The sequence below is a fragment of the Balaenoptera musculus genome, chromosome 7 (assembly GCF_009873245.2).
Source record: "Balaenoptera musculus isolate JJ_BM4_2016_0621 chromosome 7, mBalMus1.pri.v3, whole genome shotgun sequence".
Lineage (NCBI taxonomy): Eukaryota > Metazoa > Chordata > Mammalia > Artiodactyla > Balaenopteridae > Balaenoptera > Balaenoptera musculus.
Genome location: NC_045791.1, coordinates 6,656,656 through 6,669,952, shown reverse-complemented (window position 1 = coordinate 6,669,952; position 13,297 = coordinate 6,656,656). Strand labels below are relative to the sequence as shown.

The 13,297-nt window shown below is 44.8% G+C and overlaps 1 protein-coding gene across 1 annotated transcript; it reads left to right on the top strand.

Annotated features, from left to right (window-relative positions):
* Window positions 1–376: 376 nt before the first annotated feature.
* Window positions 377–2,897, top strand: TEX51 (testis expressed 51). The gene is made up of 6 exons (XM_036857123.1): window positions 377–521; window positions 675–749; window positions 996–1,085; window positions 1,428–1,511; window positions 2,613–2,681; window positions 2,773–2,897. Exons 1-6 carry the CDS (start codon window positions 377–379, stop codon window positions 2,895–2,897), a joined length of 588 nt encoding a protein of 195 aa, XP_036713018.1.
* The last annotated feature ends 10,400 nt before the right edge of the window (window positions 2,898–13,297 follow it).

Genomic DNA, 13,297 nt, shown 5'->3' with positions numbered 1-13,297 from the left:
TCTTTAAACAACTAACCTTCTCTCTATGCTGCTCTCTCCTGGCCTTCCAAATTTCAGCCTGTGAACTATTCCATACATAGTAAATGCCATCAGGGGGGCTGAGGACCAGCCACAGGCAGCACAGCCATCTCTCTGATCCTCGCAAGAACCGTCCTCAATGAGGATCGGTGACCCTGACTTCAGAGGAGGATATCAAGGTCCTCACTTGGCTCTGATGTCAAAGCCCAGGTTTGTGCCATGGCTGGCCTTCACCTTACCCTGTGGAATTTACTTTTGTTCTGCAAAGAGAATGTGGTTCCCAGGGGAACAGGGTGCCAGCGTTCCATGTAGAACTGCCAGGCAGTGTGGTAAGGGCACTGAGGGAAGACCCCAGAAGATGCTGCTTCTCCTGCTTATCTGTCTCTCGCCCACCGCCACTGGGAAGAGCTGCCTCCACTGCTGGCCAGAGCTGCCTGCGCTGATAGACTATGACCTGCAGATTCTTTGGGGCACCCCAGGGCCACCTGCGGAGCTCTCCCACAGCCTCCACTCCCTATTTCTGGACACTCATGCTTTCCTCGAATCCTGGTATCTTGGTGAGGCGCAGCCAGGAGACCAGGGGTCAGGGCTGACCCCTTTACCTGGCCCAGGATCTTAGTCCCCTGACTTCCCTTTGTCCCAAATCCCATTCTCAGGTCAAGACCATTTGGAGGAAGCAGCAGGAACATTATTCACTCGCATAGATAAAGCCATTAAGAAGTTTCGAGATGGTGAGGAAGCCTAGTGTCTTAGGGCCCCAGGGCTTGGGTTGACAAAACCTGGCCCTCCAAGGCATTCCCAGAAGACCACCAGCTGGGGGTGCGGAGGTGTTGTGAAGGGTGGGGTCGGAGACAGCAACTATCTGTGTGCACTACAGAGTTTCTGTCTGAAAAACCTGGTTTGAATTCGCAACCTTGAGAAAGTTATTGATTCCACCTATGAAATGTAGATGGTTTCTTCCTTCCTGCTCCACCCAGATAAACCATCACTTCTGGAAGAGGTTCATGTCCTGAAGCAGCAGTTTTCCAAGCATCTGGAGGACCTATCTGAAGAGCTGAAGGAGAAGGGTGAGAGGTGGGGCTGGCCCATGCCTGCCCCCCAGCCCTTCACCTCCCGGAGACCTAAGGAGGCAGAGTCCAATCTGCAGCTCCCCGCCCCCAGGCCCCTCCCCAGGAGACCTCACCCTTCCCTCGCCCAGGGCGCCTGACCACACCTTCTCCCAGCTTCCTTTCCTGCTCACACCCCGACCTCTCCCGGCTCTGTCTGCCCAGAACCTCAGTCTTTCTACCGTCTCACCCTCCCGGGCAGCCTGCAACGAGTCCTGTGGTGAGTATTTTGGGGACCAGGCCTGGGTGAAGGCTGAGGGATACCTGGTCCTCGCTAAGGTTCCTGCCCCTTCTCTCTCTCAGACACCCGCTCCACACTGGAGGTCATCAACTGTGCCAACTGCAAGACACACTTCCTCACCTGCCAAGACGCCACTCTCTGCCCAGGTCAGTGGCCGGCCAGCCACCTTGGCCTGCAGCCTCCCCACCTCCACCTCCAAGTCCATTGTTGTCTCTGTCTGGACCGTCTTTCTTGTCTATACCGATACCCCTTCTTGCTCTCCATCCTCCCTGGGGAAGGTAGCACCTCCCAAGATGTCTGGATTCCACGTGTCCAGCTTCAGAGCCGCCTGCCTCTAGGACATGCCCCCTGGGGGTCTGTCAGGTCCTCAAAACCAGCATGCCTGGGGACATGTCCAAACCCATCTCCACCCCCAAATCTGCTCTTCCCTCAGGACCCCTCTCAGCAAGTGTCCCGCTCAAGCTCTCGACCTCCTAAACCAGGAGTCCCCTCCCCCTTACTCAGTGCGTGTAGTCACCAGGTCTTGCTAAACAATTCTTCAGTGTGTTGCCATATGGTCCTTCCAGCATCTACCACTCCTCAGGCAGCCTCACCTCTCACCTGGATTATGGCAGCGTCTCCTAACTGGCTTCCGAGACCCTGTTGGCCCCATCTTATTCCGCAATCAAAGAACCCTTTCCCGAGGAGCCAGTCTACCTCCGACCCTTCCTGTTATAACTTTCCCAGGGTCCCCTAGATAAAGTCCACCCCCCTCCTCGGGAGGCCCTGCTCACCTCCCCCCTCCCCAGCCACATGGAGCTGCTGACACGCTGGACAAATGGCTTCATGCCTCTGTCCTTGAATACTCTGTGTCCTCTGCCTGGAACATAATTTGGCCCCTTGACCATCTGAACTGAACTCCTACTGGTCTTTCAAAATCCAGCTCAGAAGTCCTGTTTCCCGAGAAGCTTTCCCTGACCAGCTCCCACTCCGCAGGCTCATGGGCGCTCCCCCAGATCACTCCTCCTCCCTGCCCTGCCCCGCTTCCCTGGGACACCACAGCAGAATCATTCGCTTGTCTCCCTCCTAGAGAGCAGGGATCCTGTCTCACTCATCCTTAGATGTAGGTGGGCACACAGTAGGTGCTCAGTGTCTGCAAACAAGTGACTGAGTGGGTGAATTAAAGGAGAGAATGCAGTCTCCTCTCAGAGCTGAGATGGCCCCGCCTGCTGCCCAAACACTGGCTCCCCCTTTCCCACCCCCCGCAGGGACCAGGAGGAACTTCGTGTGGGCTGTGAGCCTCGGCATTGCTCTGCCCCTGGCGGCCCTAGCTGGAGGTGGGTGAGTGTCTGCTCCAAGCCCCAGCATCCCCAAGGAAGACACGCCTACTCCTAGACTGACCCATCTCCACCCTGATTCCTGGTCCAGATGTTACATTTTCTGGTTCGAGAAGAAGAAAAAGAAGAAGGAGAAGGAGGCAGAAAAGGAGGTCCTGGGGCATCCAGAACTCCCATGGAGGGGAAGCTGTGTCGGCCTGGGGGCGACAAGGCTAGCGACCCCAAGTCTGGCTCCTGGGCCCTCACATCCAAAGGAGTGTAGGATCAAGGGCTGGGACTCAGCAGGGCCACCATCAGCCCCCAGTGTGAGCAGACCTACCCAGGGCCAGGCACCCGGGACAGTGCAGTAGCCATGCCCCAAGTCTCCACCTGATCTGCAAAGTGTCCCCTACCCATAGCTGTCATCACCCCTCTGCAGCGACCCCTCCACCCTTTGCCACCCTGCTCCCTGACTGCACAGACCACCAACACGCCCCCCTTGCCCTCCGCTCCTGGCTGGGTTTAGCCAGCAGGAGGTCAGAGGCAGAAGCAGGCCTGCTTCTCCTTTCTCAGCAGGGACCCAGCAGGCCGCTTGTCAACTGAACAAAGGTCTCAGGTGCTGTCAGGAAGCTCTCTTGTCTCTGGGTTCTGGTAACTCTCCCTCCCCCGACCCTTCCAACCTGGGGTGGTAACAGTTCCGAAGTTCTGAGACCCGGGAGACCGCACTCTCTCTTGGGGTTTCCCTACACCCATGCTTTGTAAATAGCCTCTATTAAAATACCCTCCTCGTATTCTGATGGACTGTGCCATCCGCCTCCTGCGGGGTCCTGCACAGTGGCAGTCGACACTGCGACCCTCCCCATGCGGGCCCGCGAGGACTGTCTCATGTCCTCACCCTCTTCCTGCCAGGCCACCACCCTTTCCTTCCAGAAAGATCCCTCCCTTGGTCCCAGCAGTGGCCGCTCTGCAGGACCACACTAGCCTCACCTGATTCCAACGCCAGAGATGAGGGCAGCAACGGCCTGGTTCCCTCGGGGCGTCCCCATGTCTAGGTGTGGAACAGAGGTGGTAGGGGGCCAGCCGGAGGTCCCAGCAAGAGCGGAGACTAGCAGAAGAAACCAGAAGACAGGCTCCAAGTCACACCAGTAGCAGACCTCACCCACATCCTGGCCAGGATGTCCACCCTGGCGCCTCCCAGGTCGACTGGTGCTGCTGACGATGAAATACACCGGCTCTGCCTGCGGGAGAATGTGGCCTCATCCTGCTCCATCCCCCTCCAGATCCCTTTCCTTCTCAGCCCCCAAGGCTGCCGAGTTAAATGGAACCCCCGGGACCCCCCAGGCACGGCTCTGCCCTTTTGCCTCAACCCTGTGCCCCTCCTCACTGATTCCCCAGGCTCTCAGCTTTGGCCCAGGCTCTCCCCAGAGACTGAATGGGAGGCCACGCCCAGATCCAGGGCCCTGGTCTGCAGGTCAGCTCCTGGGGGCTGAAAGGAAGCAGGTCTGAGGCCAGAGCTGTGGACGGGCAGCCCAGAACCTGGACTCGAATCCTGGCTCTGACACTGAGGTTCTAGGTTCCCCCCTCTGCATCTGTTTCCCCATCTGAGCACAGAGTGTGGGGTGAGATGTGCTAGCCAGGTTGGTATGCCCACTGGGTTCATATTTGCCATCCTATATTTGCTCATGCTGTGGGTCCAAATTCAGTGCCTTGTTCCCTTCGCCTCCTGCAGCCCACTGAAATCCTGCTGGGGCCCATGGCCCAGCTCCTAAAACAGGGTTTCCTGTCTCCTTTGGCCCTGCCGGTGCTCCCTCCTTGGAGCTGGCGGCCAGGCTGGAAGCAGGGTGACTTCAGCACCACTATCTAGCAATGAGGGCCACTCCCTAGGGGGGTGGGCGGGGTGCGGGGAACACTACAGAGACCAGGGCAAGACATGAACAGAACATCAACAGCAGCCTGGGCAGAGAGTACCACAGCCAAGGGCAGTTGTGGGTACCCAGCCGCAGGCATCTCCAGCTCACCCAGACAAGAATCCAGGAAGGCCTCCCAGAGGTGGTGTCTTCAACTGTGAGAGGCCAGGGAAGGCGGAAGGGAGGGAGGAGTGTTTTCATCAAGGATTCAGCATTGCAGAGGAGGTGCAAGAGACCTTGATAGGGTCAGGAACTCCAAGAAATATGGCTGTGGGGAGAGGCCCAGGTAAGAGGCCAATGAGAGGCTCCCAAGCCCATGTGGGTCCAAAGCAAGCCTGAGAAAAGAACCCACCAACAGACTCCAGGGAAAGCAGGTGGGCAGGGCAGGCTTGGGGAGAGGCAGTGGAGGGTTTTGTCAGCAGCAGGCCATGTCCCAAGGCGAAGAGTCCATAGATATAAGGTGTTTGGGGAGAGCATATGGTGAGGACCTACAACCATTCTGAATGAGTGGGCAGAGCCCCTAGGCAGCGGTCTTGGCCTTCCAGGGGACTGTGGTTCTCTGCATGTCTGTGAAAGCTGGTTACCACCCAGGGCATAGAAAAAATCAAGCTCCCTTGGCCGTGATGTTGTTTTCCTGTTTTTATTCAAATTGGGACTTAAACCACTACCTCAAACGTATCCAAGGCAACTATTTTCTGGTGCCTGCAGTAAAAGCAAAAGACCCTGAGTATAATTTATATGAAGTATGTTTGTCTGTATGCATGTATCTCTTATCAACAGATTTTTCATTACTTGTGGGCATATTTGCATGAAAACTAGATATTGCATTCTGCTAGAAAAGAAAGATTAAGGATTTTTGAGTCAGGCAAAGCATTGGCTCTGAAGGACTTCTGGCCATGACAGGCAGCTCGGAGCAGACCAACACTCCCACCTAGGGCAGCTAAAAATAAAGCACATCAAAAGAGCAAGACAAGACAGGAAGTCTGTTTAGGGCACCAGACAAATAGGTCCTCTGCGCCCAAGGTCTCCAAGTAAAGAGAGCTCTCTGCAGTGAGCCCTTATCCTGCCGTACGCTTCCCCAAGCTTGGCCAGCTCAGCAGATCAGGTTGAGAGGCAGGCATGAGGGGTTGCGCCAAGGATGACCGCCAAGTTTGGAGAAGCCAAGACAGCTTTGGCAATATCATGGAACTGCGGATTCAGAAGTTGGAGTTCTAGCTTGCCCAGACAGAACGTGAGGGGTCCAGGTCCCTGAAAGCAGGGAGGTGCAGAAAAATAAAACAAACACAATGCATCTGTTTCCTCCCCCTCCTCCAAGGTGCCTACCTATACTTAAGTAGCACAGGCTTCAGATTTCCAAAGACAGAAATCAAACAGAAAGGATCTGAAATGCAATTTATCAGAGATTTGTGTGCTAGGGAAATAAAAGTTGGCCTCCGCAACCAACATAGGAAGATAAACTTTGATAAGTACCCCAGCATATTGGTTGGAAAGGTTATAGCTTAAAAGAGGGGGTGTACCAGCAGCAAACTGATCCTTACAGAGGATGGAGCTCAGACTGAAGGCCCCACCGTCGCTGACAAAATTGAAGAGGTCTGTTCTTACTCCATATCACTGCTGAAGGACAGAGTAAATACTTTCGGAAGGAAAATAATACCATCTAGAGCCACTACTATGTTTCATTTACAGTGTCCAGTATTCAAACAAATATTATCAGGCACACAAAAACAAGATCAAGAGAAAAAGCAGACAACAGAAACAAATCTACAAGGTATCCAGATGCCAGGGTTGATATAAATTTTAAAATAACTGTGATGAATACATCTAAAAATATTCTTTCCATCTTTCCAGATAAAATTGACATATGACATTGTGTTAGTTTAAGGAGAACAACATGTCGATTTTATATACTTATATATTGCAAAGTGGTTACCACCATAGCATTAGCAATCATCTCCATCAAGTCACACAATTACTTTTTTGTGTGGTGAGAACATTTAAGATCTACTCTCTTAGCAAGTTTCAAGTATATAATACAGTATTAGGAACTATAATTACCATGCTGTACTGCTGTACATTAGATCTCCAGAACTGATTCATCTTTTAACTAGAAGTTTGTACCCTTTGACCAAAATCTGCCCATTTCTCCCACACCCTAGCCCCTCACAACCACCATTCTACTCCATGATTTTGGTTTTTTAAGATTCCACATATAAGTGATATCATGTAGTATTTGTCTTTGTCTGACTTATTTCACTTAGCATAAAGCCTTCACGATCCATCCATGTTGTTGCAAATGGCAGGATTTCCTTCTTTCTCGTGACTCAATAATATTCCATTATCCCTTCATCTGTTGACAGATCTGTGGGTTGGTTCCTTATCTTGGCTATTGTGAATTATGCTGCAATAAACATGGGAGTGCAGATATGTCTTCAAGAGGCTGTTTTCACTTCCTTTGGAAATATAACCAGAAGTGGGATTGATGGATCATATGGTAGTTCTATTGATATTTTTCATTTTTTAGGAGACTCCATGCTGTTTTCCACAGTGGTTACACAAATTCACACTTCCACTAAAAGTGCACAAGGGTTCCCTTTTTTCCACATCCTCACCAGCACTTGTTATTTCTTGTCTTTTTGATAACAGCCATTCTAACAGGTGTGAGGTGATATCTCATTGCTTGGATTTGCATTTCCCTAATGGTTAGTGATGTTGAGCACCTTTTCCATGTACTTACTGGTCATTTGTATGTCTTCTTTAAAAAATGTCTATTCAGATCCTCTGCCCATTTTTTAATTGAATTGTTTGGGTTTTTTTTTTTTCTATTGAGTTGTATGAGTGTTTTTTTTTTTTTTTTGGTATGAGTGTTTTTATATATTTTGGATATTAACCCCTTATTAGATATATGACTTGCAAGTATTCTCTCCCATTCCATATGTTGTCTTTTCATTTTGTTGATGGTTTCTTTTGCTGTGGAGAAGCTTTTTAGTTTGATACAGTCCCACTTATTTATTTTTGTTTTTGTTGCCTTTGCTTTTGGTGTCAAATCCAAAAAAAAAAAAAAAAATCATTGCTAAGACTGACATCAAGGGGTTTTCTTCCTGTTTTTTTTTTCTAGGAGTTTTAGAGTTTCAGGTCTTATTTTTAAGTCTTTAATCCATTTCAAGTTAATTTTTGTGAGTGGTGTAAGACTGGGACCAGTATCATTCTTCTGCATGCAGTTATCTAGTTTTCCCAACATCATTTATTGAAGAGACTATCTTTTCCCCTTGAGTATGCTTGGCTTCCTTGTCAAATATTAATTGACCATATATGCAAAGGCTTATTTCTGGGCTGTCAATCTGCTCCATTAGTATATGTGTTTTTATGCCAGCACCATACTGTTTTGATTACTATAGCTTTGTAGCGCAGTTTGAAATCAAGAAGTGTGATGCCTCCAGCTTTGTTTTTTTTCTCAAGATTGCTTTGACTATTCCAGGTCATTTGTGGTTCCATACAAACTTTAGGATTGTCCATTCTATTTCTGTGGAAAGTGTCATTGGAATTGATTCTATAGATGGCTTTGAGTAGTATGGACATTTTAAAGATATTAATTCTTCCAATTCATAAACATGAGATATCTTTGCATTTGTTTGTGTCTTCTTCAATCTCTGTCATTAAAGTATTATTCAGTGTACAGATCTTTCACCTCCTTAGTTAAATTTATTCCTAAGTATTTTATTGTTTTTGATGCTATTGTGAATGGGACTTTTTTCATATCTTTTTCATATATAGTGTTGTTAGTGTATAGAAATGAAATATTTCTGTATGTTAAATTTGTATCCTGCAACTTTACTGAATTCATTGATAAATTCTAAAAGTTTTTGGTGGAATCTTGGGATTTTCTATGTATAAGATCATATCATCTGCAAGCAAAAACAATTTTACTTTTTCCTTCCTGATATGGATAACTTTTATTTCTTTTCTGCCAGATTTCTCCAGCTAGGACTTCCAGTACTATGGTGAATAAAAGTGGTGGGTGGACATCCTTGTCTTGTACTGATCTTAAAGGAAAAGTTTTCAGTCTTTCACCTTTGAGTACAGTGTTATCTATGGGTTTGTCATATATGGTCTTTATTTTGTTAGGGTGTGTTTCTTCTATACACGATTTGTTAAATGTTTTTTATCATGGAAGGATGTAGTATTTTGTCAAATGCTTATTCTGCATCTATTGAGATAATCTTATGATTTGTATCTTTCATTCTATTAATGTGGTGTACACATTGATTGATTTTCATATGTTGAACCATCTTTGCATCCCAGAGATAAATCCCACTTGATCATGGTGTATGGTCCTTTTGATGTGATGTTGAATTTGATTTGCTAATATTTTGTTGAGAATTTTTGCATCTATAGTTTATCAGAGATATTGGCCTGTAGTTTTCTTTTCTTGTAGTGTCCTTATCTGGCTTTGTATTAGGGTGATGCTGGCCTCATTAAATGAGTTTAGGAGTGTTCCCTCCTCTTCAATTTTTTAGAAAATTTTGATATGGATTGGTGTTAATTCTTCTTTAAATGTTTGGTAGAATTCACCAATGAAACTATCTTTCCCTGGGCTTTTCTTTGTCGCAATGTTTTTGATTACTGATTCAATCTCCTTATTCATTATTGGTCTGTTCATATTTTCTATTTCTTCTTGATTCAGTCTTGATAGGTAGTGTGTTTCTAGAAATTTATCCATTTCTTCTAGGTTATCCAACTTGTTGGCATATAATTGTTCATAGCTGTCACTTATAATCCTTTGTATTTCTGTGATATCAGTTGGAATGTCTTCTCTTTAATTTCTGATTTTATTTATTTGAGTTCTCTCCCCTTTTTTCTTGGTAAGTCTAGCTAAAGGTTTGTCAATTTTGTTCTATTTTTCTCCTCCCTATTCCATTTATTTCTGCTCTGGTCTTTGTCATTTCCTTCCTTCTGCTAACTTTGGGCTTCATTTGTTCTTTTTCTAGTTCTTTGAGGTATAAAATTAGGTTGTTTATTTGAGATCTTTCTTTTTTCTTAATATATGCATTTACTGTTATAAATTTCCCCCTTAGAACTGCTTTTCCAGTTTCCCACCCTTTTCAGTATGTCTTGTTTCCACTTTCATTTATTTCAAGATATTTTTTCACTTGCCTTTTAATTTCTCCTTTGATCTATTGGTTGTTCAGGAGTGTGTTGTTTAATTTCCACGTATTTGTGAATTTTCCAACTTTCCTCCTGTTGTTGATTTCTACTTTCATTCCACTGTGTTCAGAAAAGATATTTGGTAAGATTTCAGTCTTCCTAAATTTGCTAAGACTCGTTTTGTGACTGTCATAAGATCTATTCTGGAGAATGTGTACTTGAGAAGAATGTATTCTGCTGCTGTTGGGTGAAATGTTCTGTATATGTCTGCTAGGTCCATTGCTCTAAAGTTTGATTCAAATCCAATATACTTAGATGTCCTATATTGAGTGCATATATATTTACGATGGTTAATTCTTGATGAATTGATCTCTTTATTATATATAATGACCTTTTTTGTCTCTTGTTACCATTTTTGGCTTAAAGTCTATTTTGTCTGATATTAGTATAGCTACCCCTTTTCTCTTTGGGTTTCCACTTTCATGGAATATATTTTCCACCCTGTCACTTTGAACCTGTGTGTGTGTATCCTTAAAGCTGAAGTGAGTCTCTTGTAGTCAGCATATAGTTGGATCTTGTTTTTTTACCTATCCAGACACTCTATGTCTTTTGATTGGAGAATTCAACTGATTTACATTTAGAGTAATTATTGATAGGTAAGAATCTACTAATGCCATCTTATTAATTATTTTCTGGCTGTTTTGTAGTTCCCTTGTTCCTTTATACCTTGCATGCTGCCTTCCTTTGTGAATTGATATTGTGTAGTGATATGCTTTGATTCCCTCCTCTTCACCTTTTGTGAATTTACTGTAAGTTCTTGCTTTGTAGTTACCATATTACATAAAACATCTTATAGATATAACAATCCATTTAACACTGATAACAATTTAACTTTAATCACATACAAAAACTCTACCTTTTTACACCACCCTCATTTATGTTTTTGATGTAACAATTTACATATTTTATATTATGTATTCATTATCAAATTATTGTAACTAAAGCTATTTTAATTAATTTTGGCCTTTAGCATTTACACAAGAGCTATGGTTAATCCATCATCATATTATTAAATTAGAGTATTCTGAATCTTACTATATATTTACCTTTACCAGTGTGTTGTATATTTTCATATGTTTTTGTGTTACTTAATAACATCCTTTCATTTCAGGTTGAAGAACTCCTTTCAGCATTTTTGTAAGGCAGGAATAGTGGTGATGATCTCCATCAGCTTTTGTTTGTTAGGAAAAGTCTTTATCTTGCCTTCATTTATGAAGGACAACTTTGCTGGGTAACGTATTCTTGTTTGGCAGTTTTTCTGGAAATGATACACCTTGAATGTATCGTTGCATTCTATTCCATCCTGCAGGGTTTCTGCTGAGAAATCTGTTATAGCCTTATGTCAGTTCCCTTGTATAAAAGAAATTTTTTCTCTTGCTGCTTTTAAAATTATCTCTTTATATTTGATCTTTGATGGTTTCATTACAATGTGTCTCAGGGAAGATTGTTTTGGATTGAAATTTTGCAGTGACCTGTTAGCTTCATGAACTTGGATGTCCAAATCTCTCCCCAGGTTTGGGAAGTTCTCAACCACTATCTCTTCAAATAAACTTTCTACCCCTCTTCTTCAGTACTCCAATGGTGTGTGAATTTTTCTCTTAAAGGTTTTTCATAGGCCTTATTTCCTTTTTAATTCTTTTTCTTTTTCTAAAATTTTTTTTACCCTTCTGATTGGGTAATTTTAATTGATCTGTCTTCAAGCTCACTGATTTTTCTGTTTGGTCAAGTCTGCTATTGAAGCTCTCTATTGAATTTTTCAGCTCAGTCATTTTACTCTTCAGTTCCAAAATTTCTGTTTGGTGGTTTTTTGTTTGTTTGTTTGTTTGTTTTGATTTTTTTGTTTTGTTTTTTTTTCTATCTCCTTGTTAACTTCTCATTTTGCTCTTGTACTGTTTTCTTGATTCCATTAAATTATTTACCTATGTTCTCTTGTAGCTCTCTGAGCATCTTTAGAAGAATTATTTTGAATTCTGTCAGGTAATTCATGGATAGCCATTTCTTTGGGGTCAGTTGCTGGAAGTTTACTTTGTTCCTTTAATGGTATCATGGTATCATGTTTCCCTGATTCTTCATGATCCCTGTAAACTTGCATATGTATCTACTCATTTGAAGAAGGCAGTTACCTTTTCCAGATTTACAGACTGACTTCAGTAAGGAAAAACCTTCACCTGCAGGTGGGAGCATGCTGGAGTGTGCTGTGACCCAAGTATAATGGTTCAGGGCACCTAGCTTGGGGGCAGAGTAGTAGGACTGAGTCCAGGGGTGGGCAGGTAGGTGTGATGACTCATTGGCTCAGGCCATTGAGATCCACAACATCAACAACTGCGTGGTTCTTAGAAAGCTCAGTGGGGGGTTCACAGAGGCTGCAAGGGCTGTTGGGGTGCTCAGCAGCACCTCCATAGCCAGCACCTCCAGGTCTAGGAGATTTTACCCATTAAAAACTACTTAAGATGCCTTTTCAACAAATGACACTGGAGCAGTTGGTCATCCATAGGCTTATGACCTTGACTTAAGTCTCACACATTATTTTAAAAATTAACTCAATGGATCATGGGATTAAATGTAAAACATAAAACTATAAAATCTTTAGTGTAAAACATGAGAGAAAAGCTTCAGAATCTAGGATGCGGCAAAGAATACTTGGATGACACCAAAAGCACAATTCAGGAAAAGAAAAATTAAGTTTTATTCAAAGGAAAACGTTTGCCCTGTGAAAGATCCTGTTAAGAGGATGAAAATACAGGCTACAGAAAAGAGATGTGCAAACCACATATCTGACAAAGGGCTAGTATCTAGAATATATAATGAATTCTCAAAACTCAGCAATAAAAGTCAAATAGTCCAATTAGAAAATGGCCAAAAGACATGAAGAGACATTTCACAGAGGAAATATACAAGTGGCAAATAAGCACGTGAAAAGAAAATCAACATCATTTGGCATTAGGAAAATCCCAGCGAAAGCCACAGTGAGATACCAGCACACACCTATCAGCACTGTAACATCAACAGCTGATCTCATTTGGTGTGGGAGAAAAGGTAAGGTGGAAAGCCACTCCATGTGGGGTGTGAGGGGACAGGGTGTGTGCACACACACACCCCCAGAATTCACTGGTTTCTGAGCAGTTTCACGGGCAGGACTCCAGGGTGGCCCTCCTTTTGGCCAATAGACAACGACCAAAGACATTCCTGCTGATGAGTACGGGAGCCGTGGTAATTGCCCTTTTTCAGGATCTGACAGTGTTCTTATGTTCTTCCGAGCCTGACTGGTCAGTGTGGAGCAGCCTAGACAAGAGCCCCAAAGCTCCCAGCATGGCTGTCCTCCACCCTCCCCTCCCAGTCATCGGCAGCATCTGCTGCCACAGCCCTGGCTGAATCTCCCAGTCCTTATTCTCCAAATCTGCCACATGCCCCCCTACCTTCTATCTGTGGTCACAGCAAGCCTCTCCCTCAAAGAAACACATCTCATTTACTCACCCTGGCTCTACCACGCACCCACCAGAGACTCTGCTAGGTAAGAGGAAAGCATCT

What these genes read in the sequence shown, in the direction of transcription:
- TEX51 (XM_036857123.1), top strand. Translation starts at nt 377, where the DNA reads ATGCTGCTTCTCCTGCTTATCTGTCTCTCGCCCACCGCCACTGGGAAG. An exon ending in AGACGCCACTCTCTGCCCAG is followed by an intron (nt 1,512 to 2,612) that starts GTCAGTGGCCGG and finishes CACCCCCCGCAG; the next exon opens with GGACCAGGAGGAACTTCGTG. An exon ending in CCTGGCGGCCCTAGCTGGAG is followed by an intron (nt 2,682 to 2,772) that starts GTGGGTGAGTGT and finishes TTCCTGGTCCAG; the next exon opens with ATGTTACATTTTCTGGTTCG.